The sequence below is a fragment of the Ahaetulla prasina genome, chromosome 1 (genome assembly GCF_028640845.1).
Source record: "Ahaetulla prasina isolate Xishuangbanna chromosome 1, ASM2864084v1, whole genome shotgun sequence".
Classification (NCBI taxonomy): domain Eukaryota; kingdom Metazoa; phylum Chordata; class Lepidosauria; order Squamata; family Colubridae; genus Ahaetulla; species Ahaetulla prasina.
The window spans coordinates 118,141,835-118,160,751 of NC_080539.1; the positions used below are offsets into that span (position 1 = coordinate 118,141,835).

Here is an 18,917-nt window from a genome sequence, read left to right on the forward strand (position 1 = left end):
TCTTGACTTGTTGCCCAAAGCCACACAACATATCAAATTTGGAAAATGCAATGCAATTTCTTTAGAAAAAGCACTCCATCTAATTAATATATAAATTAAAACTGTGAGGGATTTAAAATTTGTCTTAAGCATGTCTCTTAAATCAGAGTGACTGCTTCCGCCTTAACAAAATAACACCCACCCACCCCAATTTCTTATGAAACTTTTAAGTATTTTCTTAAAGCAACAAGTCTATTGTATAACTGACGCTTACAGGATTTTCAAATGCCAGATCACAATTTCAAAAATTATCCATGATCAGTTGATGTCTCTCCCCCTGAAAAAGCCACAGGCATGATTGTGCTAGCCGACTTAGGTAATGAGATTAAGAATGATACCAGCAACCCATATATAAGATTTCAAAATAGACATAATACATACTAGGAAGAATGCCTGTTCCCCTAAAAGCAAACAAAATTGAAATGACCTTTGTTATGATGATGGGAAGGGAGAGGAGGGGAGGTAGAGAGAATAAAGAGAAAATAAGTCAGAATTTCTTCTCCAATTATCTTAATTTTTGAAGCATTTGAATGATAATTCTAAAAACATAGCATTTAACCTCCTTCCAGAAAACCATTTTAAAAAAATCTTTAAGAGTGAAACTGCCGCTGTTCATTTTGATTACTGTAGTTCTTTCTTTAGCAGAGCAAGACCTGGTTCTGTATATCGGGGTCCAGTACTTTTCCTCTTTGAAGGTCTTTCATATGCAGTTATTTTAGCATAAATTAACAAGGAAATGCACTTTCTGGGACAAATAAAACTAATTTTATATTACTTTTGCTCTCTGTCCTGGAACACATAGTTTAAGAGAATACGATACCTGGTCTCAATAGAAAGGTCACAACTTCACAAGCACAGAAGGTAAACAGCTTCTAGCAAAGCAAAGAGCTCAGTTGCGTTATTAGAAATAGTAGAAGCAGCAAACATCTCCCACAGGTTTCTATAGCTAGTGATCAAAACTAAAGATGCAATCGAGACGTTTGTCAGAGTGCCTGGGTAGGCTTTGCGGTAACCGTAACAACATCTATACACAAAAGCTGAGGGCTGAAAAAATAACTTCCTGGGCTTGATTCATAGATGGCATATTGCTCTATTTTAATCAAAAAATGACCAAATAAATAGGGTCCTTCTGCATAAGTGGGAGAAAATGTTTTGCTGAGTTCTAAAGACGGTTAAAACCATGTGAAAGGTTAGTAGGCCTCAATGAGACTGTAGGTGCTCAAAATATTCAGACAGTTCTGCTTGAAAGTTAGATATCACAAACAAAGCCCTTTTGAAATACTGTTTAAACAACTGCAAATCCACACCATCTTCATACATTCATTTATTAAGAGCCGGTTTGCCATCAGGTGTTAAAAAAGTAAGAATTGAATATGATAACCATGAGATGCATTCAACTGGTTTTCTTTCCCTGACTATTCTGCTAAAGCACCCAATTTCTCCTCTCTGGAGTATTCAGTGGTGATGTGATCAATTCTTGGGGTGCTAAAAAGGAGGATTCCGTGAACCCTCCAAACTGCTTGCACCAGATAAATTTGGTTTTTAGTATTTATATTTGGCAGTACCAGGGTTCTTTACTCTGACAAAGATTTCACATACAGTGAGAGGGGTGCCTTAGTATGCTCATGTAACACTTCTGCTTTGTAAACTAGCAGAATATGATGGGTGCATAACAATACCAGTGAGACAAGCAAGCATACAGATTTAACCTAGACCTGAACTGTGTTTTTTTTAAAGTTTTTAAAAATATTTTTTAAGACTTCAAAGTTTATTGGTTTACTGAAAAACAGTCTATAAATATTTTATAGAAATAAAACAATGAACCACTAGGTATTTTATAAATCAATTCAGATGCAAACTAATACTTTTTGTTCAAAGTCTCTCATGAAAGAAAGTATGGAAAGGCAAACAATAATTTGACTACACAGTGATAGGTCCTTTAATTAAAAATAGTGTACAAGCTTTGTTAAAATAATTTTTAAATGCCAGTACAGAAAACAGGGAATTTATTTACCTCACATCTTATTCTCAGAATTAGTGGGTACACTATTAAGGCAAACCAAACTTATAAAATCAAATCTCAGCAGGTAGTGATGTATGAAATCAGACGTGAAAGCTATGATTCCCACACAATATCATCTTTCTTCAATACTGATTGAAGCTTCTGAGCACTTTTTAGTAGCCGAAGGGAATTTGTGGTTTTATTTGTGGAACAAATACTTGAAGTGATTACAGTCTCTTTGCTTCGTTTTAATTCATTAGGCCTTGATGTTGAATATGCTGGCTCTTTCTTCAGTTTCTGAGCTCTTTGCTTTAGTTTATAAACCTAAATAAAAGAAAAAATGCACAATAATTCTGATGTGCAGAGATAGGCTCTTTGCTGCAAAGCTAGCAATCTCTTTATAGCATCTGCTCAAATAGACTTAGGTATGTTACAGGAAGAAAAAGCATTATCAAATGTTTTTTTAATTATAATTTTGGAATATGGATATGTTTGGTTTTAAGTGCAAGGATTAAAATGGGTAATAAGATTTTTTTAGAGCTGTATTTGAATAAATAAAGTAATACATAACAGTTGATTTAACATTTCTTAGTGGCATGATAGTGCATATTATTCAGCAAAGCAATGATGTATATCAACATTTGTATAGATGTCTATCTTTAGTCCTTCCAGCACATTCATAATTGTCTCAACTGTATGAAATGTCATAAAATTTATTCTCAATTTGTTTTTCCATTCCCCGAGCATCACAGTTCTAAACATTGGCTGTCTAACAAGGCACATTCTAACTAATCACATCTTCTGATTTCAGTATTGTCTCTTACATGATCCTGGTGCTTTTTCAGTTGTGAAATCTGTTCTCCTTTAATTTCCATCTGCTTCACGAGATAATCCAATTCACGTTCTAGGTCTTCCCGAATGTCCTGGTTTTGGCTTTCTTCTATCTGCTTTGATAGTTCTTGATGTTCACTGTTGAAGAAAAATTCTATCAGTTGTTTAAACACAATTTAGCTATTTTCTACTCTACATCTACATTTTGTTTGTTCATCCTTGTAGGTTTCTTTATTACTTCTACATCAAGAGTCATAAAATACTAAAGTCTAAATAATGTGGCTGTTAAGCAAATTACTGCAGTTGTTAAATGAATTACGGTCATTAAGCCAGGTCTGGCTTCTCCCATTGACTTTGCTTGACAGAAATCAGCTGGGAAAGTTGCATATGGCAATCACATGAAAGACTGCAGTCATTATAAATACATGCCAATTGCTAAGCACATTAATTTTGATCATGTGACTATAGGGATGCTGTAATAGTTGTGAGAGAATCGGCTGCACATCATTTTTTTCAGTGCCGTTGTAACTTTGAACAGTCACTAAACAGATGGTTGTAAGTCCAGGACTACTGGAATGAGGATATTACTTGAGCAGAGGAGCTCCAAATTTCAAGTTTTGTGCAGATTAATTGGCCATGAGAAATAAATGCAGCCAATAAGTGTTGCCGCATGAAACTCCAGATGGTACTGGAGAAGCAGCAGAATTAAAGAGATGGAATATTCTCAGCTGACTAGACAGCTGTTATTTAGACATGCAGTTGCGCACCCTACTAGAAAAGTATGTTTCTTACAAGAAGCTTGTAAATCACATACATTTCTAGTAGGGTACATCATAAATAACACATTGGTTATTTTACCTTAGTAAGGTATATCATAAATAACAGGAGTTGACCAAAATCAACCAACCACAATAATTAACACAGCCAAAGTGTGAGTATCTGATCTCCAGGGGAATGATATTCCAAAGGGCAGGCATCCTGACAGAGAAGGCTGTGTTTCTGGGACCTACCAGATGACACTCCTGAGTGGACAGGGCCCAGAGCAAGCTTTTCCTGCTGAATCTAACAGAATGGGTAGATACACCTGGAGAGACAGTTAACCCCACCCCAACAGCTTTAGAGCTAATTACAAGCACCTTAAAACTGAAGCTCAAAACAGACAGGTAGTCCTCAAGTTACAATCACAATTGAGTCCAAAACCTATGTCGCTAAGTGAACTATTAAGTGAGTTTGTCCCATTTTATGACTTTTTTTTGCCACGGTTGTGAAGTGAATCCTTGCATTTGTTAAGTTAGTAACATGGTTGTTCAGTGAATCCGGATTCCCCTTTGACTTTGCTTGTCAGAAGGTCGCAAAAGGTGATCACATCACCTTGGGACGCAGCAATGGTCATAACTATGAGTCAGTTGCCAAGCTTCTGAAGTTTGATCATGTGATCACAGGGATGCTGCAATGGTCGTAGGTGTGAAAAAGTCATAACTCACTTTTTTCAGTGTTGTTGTAACTTTGAACAGTCACTAAATGAACTGTTGTAAGTTGAGGACTACCTGTACTAGCAACCAATGCAGTTCATGGAGTGTCACATGTGCCAAAAACTGCCTATTGTGCTACTAAGAACTTCAGGATACTTTGTTGCTTTTAGTAAGGTGCCTCTAAAGTTCAGTCCTGCTCCTACTAACATTGTGGATGTGACAAAAATAGCATCTCAGGTGTTTTTTTTTTAATATTTGAATGGGATCAACCTATATCACCACCTGCTTTCAAAAAGCAATTTGCCATTTTCCACATCTGCCTATATATGGATGGGACAGGTGGAGAAGAAAGATTGGTGCTTTTTACATTGCCCCAGTATCTGGTAGGTGACAGGAGATCAAAAAGTATATGTTGTTAAAATACCCACTGACACTGCAGAGATTGTATGGAAAACTATACACAAATACTTACAAACTCATTTGTCCCAATTCATCTTGCATACCCAGAAGAAGGTCAGAAAGTGTTTCAGTAGTACAGGAAGTCGTGGAACAAGACACTGGTTTGCAAATACCAGTCCATTTTGAAGTCCTCCTTTCAGTGCCTTCTGGACACTGTGAAGTCATACAAGGGTTCCGGTGTTTCATCATATGCAGGACACTTTGTACATTAGCAACAACAGAGTGACTTGAGCTGGCAGACTTGTGGGAGAAGCAGCAAAGTATAACGTTTTGTTAAGCAAATAATAATTTGACTAAATTCTCACTTACAAAGACACAATGCTTACCTTGCCAGCAACAAAAGGCAACATTCCACCCTGAAAGCTTGGTTCTGTTCTCTTCACACTAGAATTATTCTGAAAATTAAAACCTGGATTTATTATTCATTTGGAAAAAAAAGAAGTGAGGTTCTAAACTTTAATTTATCAGGTTCGCCTGATCTGCCAATTGCGCCCTTTCCTGGATCGGGACTCGTTATGTACAGTCACTCATGCCCTCGTTACTTCCCGTCTGGATTACTGCAATGCTCTCTACATGGGGCTCCCCTTGAAGAGCACCAGGAGGCTCCAACTGGTACAGAATGCGGCCGCGCGGGGGATTGAGGGAGCTTCCCCTAGCTCCCAGGTAACACCTCTCCTGCGCAGGCTGCAGTGGTTGCCGGTGGTCTTCCGGGTGCGATTCAAGGTTCTGGTTATCACCTTTAAAGCGCTCCATGGCATGGGACCGGGATATTTACGGGACCGCCTACTGCCGTCGGTAACCTCCCATCGACCTGTGCGCTCCCACAGAGAGGGCCTCCTCAGGGTGCCGTCCGCCAGACAATGTCGTCTGGCGACCTCCGGGGAAGAGCGTTCTCTGTGGGAGCTCCGGCCCTGTGGAATGAACTACCCGTTGGGCTACGACTTCTCCCTGATCTTCGGACCTTTAAGCGCGAGTTCAAAACCTTCTTTTTTCACCAAGCAGGGCTGGCCTGATACAATTTTAATTGAATGTTTTAATGGTTTTTTTAAGGGGAATAATTTTATTAATAATTTTATTCTAAATTTTTAAATTCTCAGCTTATTGAATTTAGATTTTTAATAGTTATTGTATTTTAAACTTTTTTCGATATTTATGTTTTATTTTTGCTGTACAGCGCCCTGAGTCTTCGGAGAAGGGCGGTATAAAAATACAAATAATAAATAAATAAATTGAAGAAGGGAGATGAATGAGAACTCTTTATTAATCCTATGTCTTATTACTTTTAAGATAATTGTTTCAAGATTCGAAACTTGTTTGAGACTTGACAAAATATGAAAGGTTATAGCTTTCTCTTTAGAACATGTAAGTTTCATGATATCAATATTCAAAGTATTTCTTATATACTGAATTACGGAAATATTTTAATCCTTTTTGTGTTTGATCTTTGTTTGCCAGCCTTCCCTTTTTTATAGCTTTCTTGCATCGCTTATCAAACATTTTCTGAATGTTTCCATAAACCTCAGAATAAGGGACGATGGGTATTCCATAAAGAAAGAAAAAATCTTATACACAAATAGAAAACTGGATGTAATTTAGGAAGTCAGGTGGGCTCAGACTTAATCATACAATACGTATTTACTAAAATAAATGGGATTTAAATTAGTTATAATTTTAAATGACTAATCCAAACTACCTAAATCCAATTGATTTCAATGGATCATTCTTAAATATATTCAAGAAATATATTTACAAAATGATCCAATCTGTGTTTTTTAGTTTAAGAAAAAGATGGTCAAAAAGCATACCAAATAACATTGATCATTTTGAAAGTTAGAAAAACCAAAATATGTCTAATGAAAATGCTGTCTTGGGATAATCCCCAGAAAAAAAAATTGGAATCCAATTGGAAGGCTTGATTAATAGCCTACTAGTTTTGAGGAAAAGCAGAATTCAGGTGAATTTATCTGAAAACTAGAAATAGGAGTAGGATCTATTAATCACAGAAATGCTTGGGCACATTTTACATTTCTTTGCTGAGATTAAATATGCATCTTAAGAGGCACTCCTAGGAAACCTGCCTTGGACAAAATACATGGAAAGTTATCGCTTGCCTAACTTTGCAATATTATTAACAATATGGTTGAAAACTAACATTTTACCTTGATGACTTTCTTTTTCCTGCTTTTCTTCTTCACCTCCTTTTCAGGTGAAAGTGACGACAAGAGAATTCTATTCATCTCAAGACCTGTCTGGAGCTGTAGTAAATTATTAACAGCCAGCAGTCAGATAAATAAATAAGATGAAAAATATGAGTACATGACTGATATAAGAGTCTGACTGGAATGTCATAGTGTGATGTAAGGGCTCCCTGGAAAAATACCTTTAAAAATTTGCTTTGCATGATCCATCACAGAAGTTGTACAATTTACAGTAAATTAAGAATGGTTTACTTCAAACCTTCTTGCTTCAAACGCTCCACAATCATCCCAGTGCCGAAGAAGCCCACCATCAAGGAACTGAATGACTATAGACCAGTTGCGTTAACATCTGTAGTCATGAAAACCTCTGAAAGGCTAGTGCTTTCCTACTGGAAAACCATCACAGATCGCTGTTAGACCCCTTGCAATTTGCATACCGAGCAAATAGATCAACAGATGATGCTGTTAATATGGCTCTGCACTACATCCTACATTCAAGATTCAACATCTTGAATCTCCAAAGACCTATGCAAGGGTCCTCTTTGTAGACTTTAGTTCAGCATTCAATACCATCATTCCAGACACTCTTCTAACTAAGCTAAACCAGCTACAGGTACCTGAACACACTTGTAAGTGGATCACAAGCTTCCTAACAAACAGGAAGCAGCAGGTGAAGCTAAGCAGGATCACATCAGATACCTGTACAATTAGCACAGGGGCCCCCCAAGGATGTGTGCTCTCCCCACTTCTCTTCTCTCTGTACACCAATGACTGCATCTCCAACGATCCATTTGTTAAACTACTGAAGTTCGCAGATGACACAACAGTGATTGGTCTCATTCGAGACAATGACGAATCCGCATATAGATGAGAGATTGAACGACTAGCCTTGTGGTGTGACCGAAACAATCTGGAACTGAACACACTCAAAACTATAGAAATGGTGGTAGACTTTAGGAGAAACCCTTCCATACTTCCACCTCTCACAATACTAGACAACACAGTATCAACAGTAGAAACCTTCAAATTTCTAGGTTTTATCATATCGCAAGATCTAAAATGGACAGCTAACATCAAAAACATCATCAAAAAAGGACAACAAAGAATGTTCTTTCTGCGCCAACTCAGAAAGCTCAAACTGCCCAAGGAGCTGCTGATCCAGTTCTACAGAGGAATTATTGAGTCTGTCATTTGCACCTCTATAACTGTCTGGTTTGGTTCTGCAACCCAACAAGAAAGACACAGACTTCAGAGGATAATTAGAACTGCAGAAAAAATAATTGCTACCAACCTGCCTTCCATTGAGGACCTGTATACTGCATGAATCAAGAAGAGGGCCGTGAAAATATTTACAGATCCCTCACATCCTGGACATAAACTGTTTCAACTCCTACCCTCAAAACGATGCTATAGAGCACTGCACACCAGAACAACTAGACACAAGAACAGTTTTTTCCCGAAGGCCATCACTCTGCTAAACAAATAATTCCCTCAAAACTGTCAAACTATTTACTAAATCTACACTACTATTAATGTTCTCATCGTTCCCATCACCAATCTCTTTCCACTTATGACTGTATGACTGTAACTTTGTTGCTGGTAATCCTTGTGATTTATATTGATATTGATTGTTCCTGATTGCTTATTTGTGCCCTGTGATTATCATTAAGTGTTGTATCATTAAGTGTTAAATTGTACCCTATGACCATCATTTGTGTTGTAAATGTTGTACCTTGATGGAGGTATCTTTTCTTTTATGTACACTGAGAGCATATGCACCAAGACAAATTCTTTGTGTGTCCAATCAGACTTGGCCAATAAATTCAATTCAATTCAATTCAATTCAATTCTATTCTATTCTATTCTATTCTATTCTATATACATTATACTTTTACACTACATTAGCCAGGAACTTTTGTCAGCTGTTTCATGCCTAAGTTTATTTTAAAATATCTGCTTAGCATAAAACTATTATTTTCATCACAGTATCAAGTATTGTTTGACAGGCCCGCCCCTCCTTTCTTTTTGCAATCAGTGCCAATTGAGAAACCTCATGGGCTGCATTCTTTGAACCACAAAACTAAATGATGACCTTTATAGGCCCAACTAACACAGTGTATTTTGAAGTTTCCCGAGAATCCTAACCACATCCTTTGAACTTTTTGACAAAATTTGTAACAAGCAATCTTAATTAGCAGATATTCATATCCAATTGTCTTATTAAAGAAATGACATGTAATGGCTGTGCTGTTTAAAAACAAGAATTCATTTTTGAGACTAATGTTCAAGCTAACATCTTCAGCTACAATAACATGTAAGTCATATTATAAAATGTTCTTAAAACATGCAATATTGCTGACAGGGAAATTAACACACTGGCTCAACTAAAGAGCCAGTTTGGTCTAGAGGTGAAGACACCAAGCTAGAAACCAGCACACTGAGTTCTAGTCCAACCTTAGATATAAAAGCAAGCTGGGTGATTTTGGACCAACCACTCTCTCAGCCCAACTCATCTTACATGGTTGTTGTTGGGGGTAATATAGGAGAATGGAGGAATACTAGATACGTTTACCACTAGAGGAGTTAATTTAAAAAAAAATCATTTGGTGGCATGCATAGTCATGTAGGAATTTAGCACCCACCCCACTCCTGGAAGAATGAAATATTTTGGAAAATATTTAAAAGGCAGAATATATTTCCCTGGATGAGAAATGGAGAAACATGTTTTAAAGACAAAGCAGCTTCCTGACTCCCCCCCACCTTTGTCAATGGGCCATTAAAGCCTCAGCCAAGCTCACTCATTTCCCCCCACCTTTGTCAATGGGTCAGAGGTAGAAACTCATTCTCCCCACCTTTGTCAATGGGCCAGCATCATCTGCAACATAATAGGACCCATCTAGCAACAGAAACTCACCACATGACACCTGGGAAGATTACATCAGCCAGCAAGGCTAGCTAAGACTCCCACCCCCTGGGAGTCTGACAACCAATCAGGATACTCTTCCTGTGCCCCAGAAAGTTCAAAGCTCAGAGAAAGCATAAAGCCAGGGAGCACACAGGATCTCGCCCCTTTTCTGTTCAGGAACTCAAGCCATGTGATCCTGACCACCATTAAACCATCTTTCCAAGCAGTCTCCATGTTTCCAGTGTCTTTGTCCCCACTTGGAACTGAACCCAGATGGATATTTCTTCCAACAGTCATATCAGTGGGCACGCGAGCTCAGCTCCGCCAGCTGATTTTCAGGCCTTCTGGGCCCATCAGAAGTTGGGAAAGAGGCTGTTTCCTGCCTCTGGAGGGCCTGGGTGGTGGTGGGGAAGGCCCCTTTTTCTCTCTCACCTGGCTCCAGAGTCTCTCTCTGAGTCTGGGGAGCCTCTCTAGGAGTCCCTGGAGGCTGGGGATAGCAATAAACGTCATTTCCTGTCCAACCGGAATTTGGGAAACGGGCCGTTTCTGGCATCTGGAGGGCCTCCGGGGGGGTGGGGAAGGCCGTTTTCTTCCTCCCCAGACACTTAAAGGGGCTCTGTAGCCAGATGTGAGAGAGAAATGGGCTTACCGGGCCATCACGTGCCAGGAGACGGGGGGAGGGGAGCGGGGCGTTGTGCGGCAGGGCGCATAGAATTATGGGTGTGGGCATGCACGCGCATGACACCCCCGGCCCCCCCTCCTGGCACGCGATGGCAAAAAGGCTTGCCATCATTGCTCTAGGGCAATATCGATATTGATTTTCCTTACCTGTGCAGCTTTATCTTGTATTAGCTTGCGCTGATGCTGTTCTTCCAAAAGCTTCTGTTCCAAATGTTTGATCTTTTCCTGAAAAAAATAAAAATACAATAGATAGGGAACTTATAGATTGCAGGCAGTTCACCATTTATAGCCTCTAGAATCCCCAAAAGGGTAAATTAAAACTAAAGTAAATGGTGCCCTGGGCTGAAAAAATGCTTTAGTTAATTTTCCCAAGCCAAATTGCTGTTGATAGAAAAGAGGCTGGGAGGAATGAAGGAGGCTGAAGAGTATTATCATCTTCTTATGACCTCTTTGAAAATGCCCTCATTAGATAGAGAGAACCAAAGACATGCTCCTGGTCTGTTTGGATGATACCATATTTTCTTACTTCTGCAGTTTTCTGAGTGCTAATAAGAGTCCAACACTGTTTTTCTAGAACTTCAAGTTTTTCAAGTTTTGCACAGAGTTCCATCTGATTTTGGTCATCTTCCTTCCGAAGATGTGTCTGTAAAATATGTACAAAATATGCAACTGATAGCAAACCATATTTAAACAAATATTTTAAGGTGAACCAATAGCCCTACAAAGAACGGCAGATATAGGTGTGATCGAACAAGTACAATAGGTATGGACAGGAAGCTTAGACCTGTAGCACTGGTTGTACAGATAAATGTTGCCCACAGAAGATTGCCCACAGCAAGATCTCTGGGTATAATTGAAGGCTGAATGGCAAGTTGACAAAGAATGGACATATTTATGATTTGTATTTCAGGGACATGGTAGTCAAATGAAATGCCTACCCTAACAACAATTTACAATATGGGTAGGAACATACATAAATGGGAATCTCTCTGCTATCTACAATCTAGATCCATTGCTAATAGCTCATACCTCCTAATTACTCCTGATAAATAACATCTAGCTGTAAGAAGTTCCAAAATACGAACTTCCACTACATTTCTTTCAGCAAACATCCAATCAATCCTCATTTATCTGTAGGTAAGGTATGTGTGCATTTCTTCAGCATCAGAATCATTCTTGATGCATGCAGTTAAGAAATAAGCAATACATTTCTTTCATAGAAAAGAATATTTTCTTTTAAAACTTCTTTAAAATATGTTCAAAAAGCCTATGCTGAAAACGTGATAAAGCTGAAAAGTCTAATATTAAGAGATCTGGGTAGAAAGCCTAGGTGAGCATTTTTCATTTTTATTTCTAGATATCCATCTGTTCAAGGGAGAAAAAATTAATACTTGTCATCTGTGAGCTTGTCAAGAGCTCAGTTTAATCAGCAGGTGGTTTATTAGAAAAAGCTCAAGAATCTGCAAGAACTACCAGCAACAGCAGGTCCATGATTCATGTGCTACTGATCTGAATATGCAAGATTACGAAGAAACCCACATCAAGAAAACTAACATAAAACACCACATGGAGAAACAAATGTCAAGAATGATTTGTTAAATTTGTATACCTGCTGCTCCAGAACCAGTTTTTTTTCCAGCTCTGCTTTGAGCATCATTTTTCTCATGTAATCAAGTTGCTTTTCCAGCAAAGAGCAGCGTGATTGTGCTGCCCTTAATGGCACACTCACATCTAAAAGGAAGGGAAAAACAGGGGAGAGAAATTTAATTGTAATAGTACGTTTCATTAGAGATTACAAAAACAAATTTGATAGACAGAGATAAACAAAGTATGTATATTTGTTACATACTTCCTACAATTTCTTAAAAGAACATGTAATCTTAATAAGATATCTTTAACCATATTATAACCTTACTTATATATTAAGATGGAATGCAAAAAAGAATGCAATACTTATGACTGGTCTTTCAGATTAAGATAGAACAGATGTAGTCTGGAACAGCTGCTACCAATACTATTGAGAAGTTACCTTTCTTTTCTTCCATCAGCTCCTGTTGAACTATGTTCTTTTCATTTGATTCCTGCTGCAAGGCTCTTCTGTATTGTGCAGCTTCTTTGGACAAGCAGTTCAGGTCATTTTCAGCCTGTATCTCTCTATCTACAATCTAGATCCATTGCTAATAGCTCATACCTCCTAATTACTCCTGATAAATAACATCTAGCTGTAAGAAGTTCCAAAATGCGAACTTCCACTACATTTCTTTCAGCAAACATCCAATCAATCCTCATTTATCTGTAGGTAAGGTATGTGTGCATTTCTTCAGCATCAGAATCATTCTTGATGCATGCAGTTAAGAAATAAGCAATACATTTCTTTCATAGAAAAGAATATTTTCTTTTAAAACTTCTTTAAAATATGTTCAAAAAGCCTATGCTGAAAACGTGATAAAGCTGAAAAGTCTAATATTAAGAGATCTGGGTAGAAAGCCTAGGTGAGCATTTTTCATTTTTATTTCTAGATATCCATCTGTTCAAGGGAGAAAAAATTAATACTTGTCATCTGTGAGCTTGTCAAGAGCTCAGTTTAATCAGCAGGTGGTTTATTAGAAAAAGCTCAAGAATCTGCAAGAACTACCAGCAACAGCAGGTCCATGATTCATGTGCTACTGATCTGAATATGCAAGATTACGAAGAAACCCACATCAAGAAAACTAACATAAAACACCACATGGAGAAACAAATGTTAAGAATGATTTGTTAAATTTGTATACCTGCTGCTCCAGAACCAGTTTTTTTTCCAGCTCTGCTTTGAGCATCATTTTTCTCATGTAATCAAGTTGCTTTTCCAGCAAAGAGCAGCGTGATTGTGCTGCCCTTAATGGCACACTCACATCTAAAAGGAAGGGAAAAACAGGGGAGAGAAATTTAATTGTAATAGTACGTTTCATTAGAGATTACAAAAACAAATTTGATAGACAGAGATAAACAAAGTATGTATATTTGTTACATACTTCCTACAATTTCTTAAAAGAACATGTAATCTTAATAAGATATCTTTAACCATATTATAACCTTACTTATATATTAAGATGGAATGCAAAAAAGAATGCAATACTTATGACTGGTCTTTCAGATTAAGATAGAACAGATGTAGTCTGGAACAGCTGCTACCAATACTATTGAGAAGTTACCTTTCTTTTCTTCCATCAGCTCCTGGTGAACTATGTTCTTTTCATTTGATTCCTGCTGCAAGGCTCTTCTGTATTGTGCAGCTTCTTTGGACAAGCAGTTCAGGTCATTTTCAGCCTGTATCCTCTCTATCTCAAGACGATGGATCTTTTCTTGAAGAGTTTTTAGGGCTGCCACTAGAGCTGGTAAACAGATTGACTAAACTTTAATTGTTCAGTTTTGATCATTAAAAGAAAAACTATACATTATTACATTCCACAATGTAACAGTGTGATATTACACTTCTAGTATCTAAGCAGATTTTAAAAAATGCTGGCTTCTTAGTATTTTCTTGCAGATATTTTGTTACCAGCCTACGTAACATCATCAGAGTAAGAGAGAGTAGAGTTTGCTAGCTATTTATGCATAATAGCTTGCCCTGCCAGTCTTTGGGGATCTCATTCCACAAAGCAGGTGCCGGCACAGAGAAGGCATGCTTCTTGGGTCACTGTTTAATCAAGGGGACCCAGAGTGCATCAACCCTATCAGCTATTAATAGATGGACAGAAATCTTGGAAAGGTAGGAAATGTGTCAAGTAGCTCTAATTGCACCAGCAAAGATATTGGCAACCAGAGCAGCTTACAAAGCAGTGGCAGGACATGGGCATATGAGGTCAGTGAGTAACTGTTTCAAAGGTCTGTACAAACAAGAGCTGAGAGTCCAGGACCATTCCTAGATTGCACACCAATCTTGAATGGGGAAATGCAGCCCCATTTAAAATTAAAGGTGAGAAATATAGGATCAGCAGGCCTTGATAGCCACACTCAGTCCTGGTAGGATTAATTCAGAATCAGTTTCTCCTCATCCAGATCTGCCCAGTCTCACGACACTGGGACAGGACCTTGACAGTATACCTTGGCTGGGTCAGAGTCAAGTTTTTTTTCAGTGCCACTATAACTTGAAACAGTTGCTAAATGAATGGCTGCAAGTCAAGGACTATGTGTACCATATTCTAAAAGACATTAAACATGGGCCAAGAAGACAAACTGACCACGCTTCTCATTAATAGTATGTTATACTGTACTTTACCTTGGTTGTTTGGTGGGAAGTTGATAACACTTTTTGGCCTGAGATCAGCAAAAGTAGATTTTAATCTTTCTGGAGGCTGAAGAAAACTTCCAATATAGCTATGTTTTGATTCACTATCCACAGACTACAGAAAGATACATAACAGTAGCATTTATAATTCCTCATAAGCATTTATTCAGCCGTTTCTTCTTAAAAACTTAGATCAGGAATACACAGAATTTTCATTAGTTTGAGAATTACATAGAACTTTAACAGCATGTCACATTTGAAAAAGGACCCCAAATTGACACTTAAGGGATGAAATAGTGTTGTAAAACCCCTGCAAAGATTCATGCACCAGAGTTATGTCTTAAAATTTTCTCAAATGTGTAAAAATGACTAAATAAAAAAAGGTTCTATGGAGCTGTGGGATCACAAGAGTAGTGAAAATTGTTTGAATGCAAGCCTCATAGAGCACACTTATGATCAAATCATAGTATCTAATTTAGACTAACAAATTTAATTAATTCTGTTGGAGAAATTATAGATCAGGGAGCCTAATAACTAGCTTATACAGACTTAAATTTATTTCAGATATATAAACTGCTTTAGGAGAAACTCCATGAGCCTTATATGCAGTGGTGAGATTCAGCCAGTTCGCACCACTTCGGGAGAACCGGTTAACTTGCTGAGCAGTTTGATGAACTGGTTGTTGGAAGAAATCATTAGGGCAGAGAACTGGTTGTTAAATTATTTGAATCCCACCACTGCTTATGTAATAAAATATGTAGGATAAAAGAGTCAATGATCTCACTAAATACAATTGTATTATAATAATGGAACATTGTGCTGAAGATGGTTGCAAAATGGTAAAGGCAGGCTATTGAGTATTTTTATCAATTACTGATAACTCCCCTATCCTATCTTTTACAGACAATAGGATAGCACCTGTTTCTTTCCCAACTAATTTTCTAATCTTGTAGTACTTTTTGCAAATTCTTCTGGTGCTCAATGAGATTGCATAATCAGCAAAGAAAATGATTTGTATGCACTTGCTGTAAGGCCTCATTCAGATCCCACTAAATTGTTTGGATCTATTTGCTGATACAAAAGAGCAGATACTGCTTATGACTGGAATTAATTTGGAGTTTCTGTTTCTGTTCATCAATGGTTTTATTATTAGTCAGAGCTTTCTGCCACCAAAGTTACTTTGTCACCTTGGGCTAAAGCAGAAGTGCCAGGAAATCTATCCTCTTCCCCTAAAACCAATAAAATTAGTTGCAAGTAAATTGCAGGAAAACAGAATCTATGAATATATGCATGAATTTCAAATGTAGGTGTTGAGGGATTCATAATACTTAATTATTTAATCATTACAGCATAAATATAACTCCCCTGGCATTATATTATGTGACTGTATATTTCAAGTACAGTAATCCAAAACATATTTGATGTCGAGTGCCTTCTAGGAACATTTTGACTACTCAAAATAATTTCCTTTGTTCAACAGTTCTTGTCATAAGGACTTTTTCCATCAGGTTTCACATATCATAACTCAGAATTCTACTTTTGAAAAGTGCCTCAAATCCATATCAAAATTCAAATACTATGTTCCTCAACGTTTTTCTTTTTAGATTTTTACCTTTTGTATTTTGAATCAAATGTGGAAGGATACCACATTCAAGGATCATTTTAGATTTTCACCAATTTTCTTTAGAATAGAATAGAATATAATTTTTTATTGGCCAAGTGTGATTGGACACACAAGGAATTTGTCTTGGTGCATATGCTCTCAGTGTACATAAAAGAAAAGATACGTAAAACAATAGAATCCGACTGACAAATTCAACATAAAAGCAGGATCATTTCACTTTATATAAAAAGGCTGAGGCCTTTTCTGTTCCCAAGTTATCACTTTAAAACAGATGGATTGTTACAACTTGCATTACTCACCTCCACTGTGTAGGATCTAGAACAGCATTCAACTAAAACAAAAACAAAAAAACCCCATTACTTGTTCCATCTTTCAGCTGGAATAATTTATCCCTAATATTTAAATTCTTTATTTGTTTCGAATTAACACACACATTATTTTCATCACCACACACACATTTAATACACTACCACTTCTCCTTCCTTGAGGAAGCCACAAGTGACAGTCTGTGAGCTTAATACAGGGGTCTCCAACCTTGGCAACTTTAATCCTAAAGGGCTTCAACTCCCAGAATTCCCCAGCCCAGCTTTGCTGGCTTAATAGGACCACCGATTGACTCGGCCATTTCTGCGTGAAACGAAAATCAGAAAAGCGGAATAGGAGACATTTTCCCATTCAGAGCTGCCCAGAAGCCAATACACAATTACAGTACCTTCCCCTCTGATTGAGGCCATATAGTCGGTCCCCTCCAAACGATTAGGCCAGTCCTCCTCCCCCACCACAAAAAAAAAAAACAATCCGAAGGAGAAAGTTCGAACAGAAGTTCAGCAGCAGACGACCCTCGCCGCCGCCGCCTCCTCACAGAGGGTGCAAAATCCACGCGGGGGCCAAAAAGGCGGCCAACTATCCCTAGGCTCCTACTTCGGAACTCGATATCCTCAATCAACCATAGAAAACAGCCTGTTTACTAGAGCGCCCTCACCAGGGGGCCGTTTTTTTAAATAGACCGCCTCCCCTCCCGCTCAAACGTATCTCCGCCTCCGGCGCAGAGACCCGGATGAGACCCGCCTCTGCCCAGACTCTTCTGCCCGCTGTTATTGCGCCAATCAGAGAAGGTCTGTGCGCTCGAGGCGGCTAATAGGGGGTTTGCTGCTATTCTTCTGTTAAATCAGATGCCTGCCGGTTGTTGGCTCGTGCGGAAGGGTTGCGGACATCTCTGGCTTGATCCCAAGGCGAGGGTCTTGCATAAGAAAAATGTAATCAAAGTGTCTTCGCTTCCCCACGGAATGTAATTAATTCAGTGTTTTGCTATGCAGAGATGGACTTTTTCTGCATTACGGTCCCCCCACCCCAGGAACAGCGCTTGTTAAATGTCTAGAACAGAGGTCTTCAAACTTGGCAGCTTTAAGACTTGTGGACTTCAACTCCCAGAATTCTCCAGCCAGCTATGCTATGATGGCTGGAGAATTCTGGGAGTTGAAGTCCACAAATCTTAAAGTTGCCAAGTTTGAGGACCTCTGGTCTAGAATGACGTAGAGGCAGGGCTGCTAAGAAAGGGTTAAAAAGAGGGAAGGGGACTTTGCTAGTTTCTGCTATTTACACCCAATGCTAAACCATTGTGATTAAACTCTGGTTTAATCTAACTGCTCCCAAACGTATGAAGCATTTGCCGCTTTCTGTGGTTCAAGATCTGTTTTTTTCTTTCTACCTTTATATTATTTTTGAAGGGTTGTTTTCACCTGTTACAGTAAATTACAGTAGTGCATTGTATGCAGCTTTTAAAATCACAGGTCGTCACCCAAATCCATTACCATTTAAATAGAAATAAAAACAATTTTATGTGCTAACCACCAGTAATGAATCTGAATAAAACTGCACAGTCGGTTTGATAAAATTTACTCCCAAGTAAATTTACGTAGGATTTTGATCCTGATATTTATTTTTCTGAACTCTACAATCAAAGGCTACAATAAAAAAAAACTTGCCTTAGAGCAAAATGCAAACCAGCTATTTGAGGGTCATGTATTCAAATTCTGAGTTTAAAAGTATATCAACATAAGAGTACAGGAAAACATTCAGGGTGTCTGACTGAAACACATGGAAACTATTAGTTTTTCACTAATAACCCTAATTTTGACTATTGATGGCTCAAAGAAATTCTTATTTTAAAATGTATATTGTAAAATCTTACCTCAAAATACAGGATAAACCAAACTTTCAGAAAATGCTGAACCCAATAAATATGCTTTATTATTCAAATTTCCTTTTAGACTTTCCCATAAGATTACTTTTTTAAAAGTTTGAAAAATGCTATTATTCATTGCCTTTCAAGAAAACTATTGTATCAAACCTTTTGAGATAGTTTATTGGATTATGCACAAAATATGACCATATTTCAACCTTCAGCATTCTGAATCATTCACAGTTCCTGACCGCATT

The 18,917-nt window shown here is 37.9% G+C and overlaps 1 protein-coding gene across 1 annotated transcript; it reads right to left on the reverse strand.

The window, feature by feature from the left end:
• Positions 1 to 1,954: 1,954 nt before the first annotated feature.
• On the reverse strand, positions 1,955 to 17,495 carry CEP57L1 (centrosomal protein 57 like 1). The gene is made up of 12 exons (XM_058174192.1): positions 17,191 to 17,495; positions 16,778 to 16,809; positions 14,846 to 14,969; positions 13,779 to 13,958; positions 13,359 to 13,480; positions 11,114 to 11,230; positions 10,735 to 10,812; positions 6,963 to 7,058; positions 5,130 to 5,198; positions 4,817 to 5,043; positions 2,866 to 3,010; positions 1,955 to 2,365 (listed from the first exon to the last, which is right to left on the reverse strand). Exons 1-12 carry the CDS (start codon positions 17,210 to 17,212, stop codon positions 2,156 to 2,158), a joined length of 1,422 nt encoding a protein of 473 aa, XP_058030175.1. The 5' UTR covers positions 17,213 to 17,495; the 3' UTR covers positions 1,955 to 2,155.
• Between the last annotated feature and the right edge of the window lie 1,422 nt (positions 17,496 to 18,917).

Excerpts from the sequence above, each read along its gene's own strand:
- CEP57L1 (XM_058174192.1), bottom strand. The coding sequence starts at position 17,212 with ATGGCCTCAATCAGAGGGGAAG. Across the intron at positions 13,481-13,778 it reads GCTGATGGAAGAAAAGAAAG|ATGTGAGTGTGCCATTAAGG; the intron begins GTAACTTCTCAA and ends CCTTCCTTTTAG. Across the intron at positions 2,366-2,865 it reads TGAAAAAGCACCAGGATCAT|GTTTATAAACTAAAGCAAAG; the intron begins GTAAGAGACAAT and ends TCTTTTATTTAG.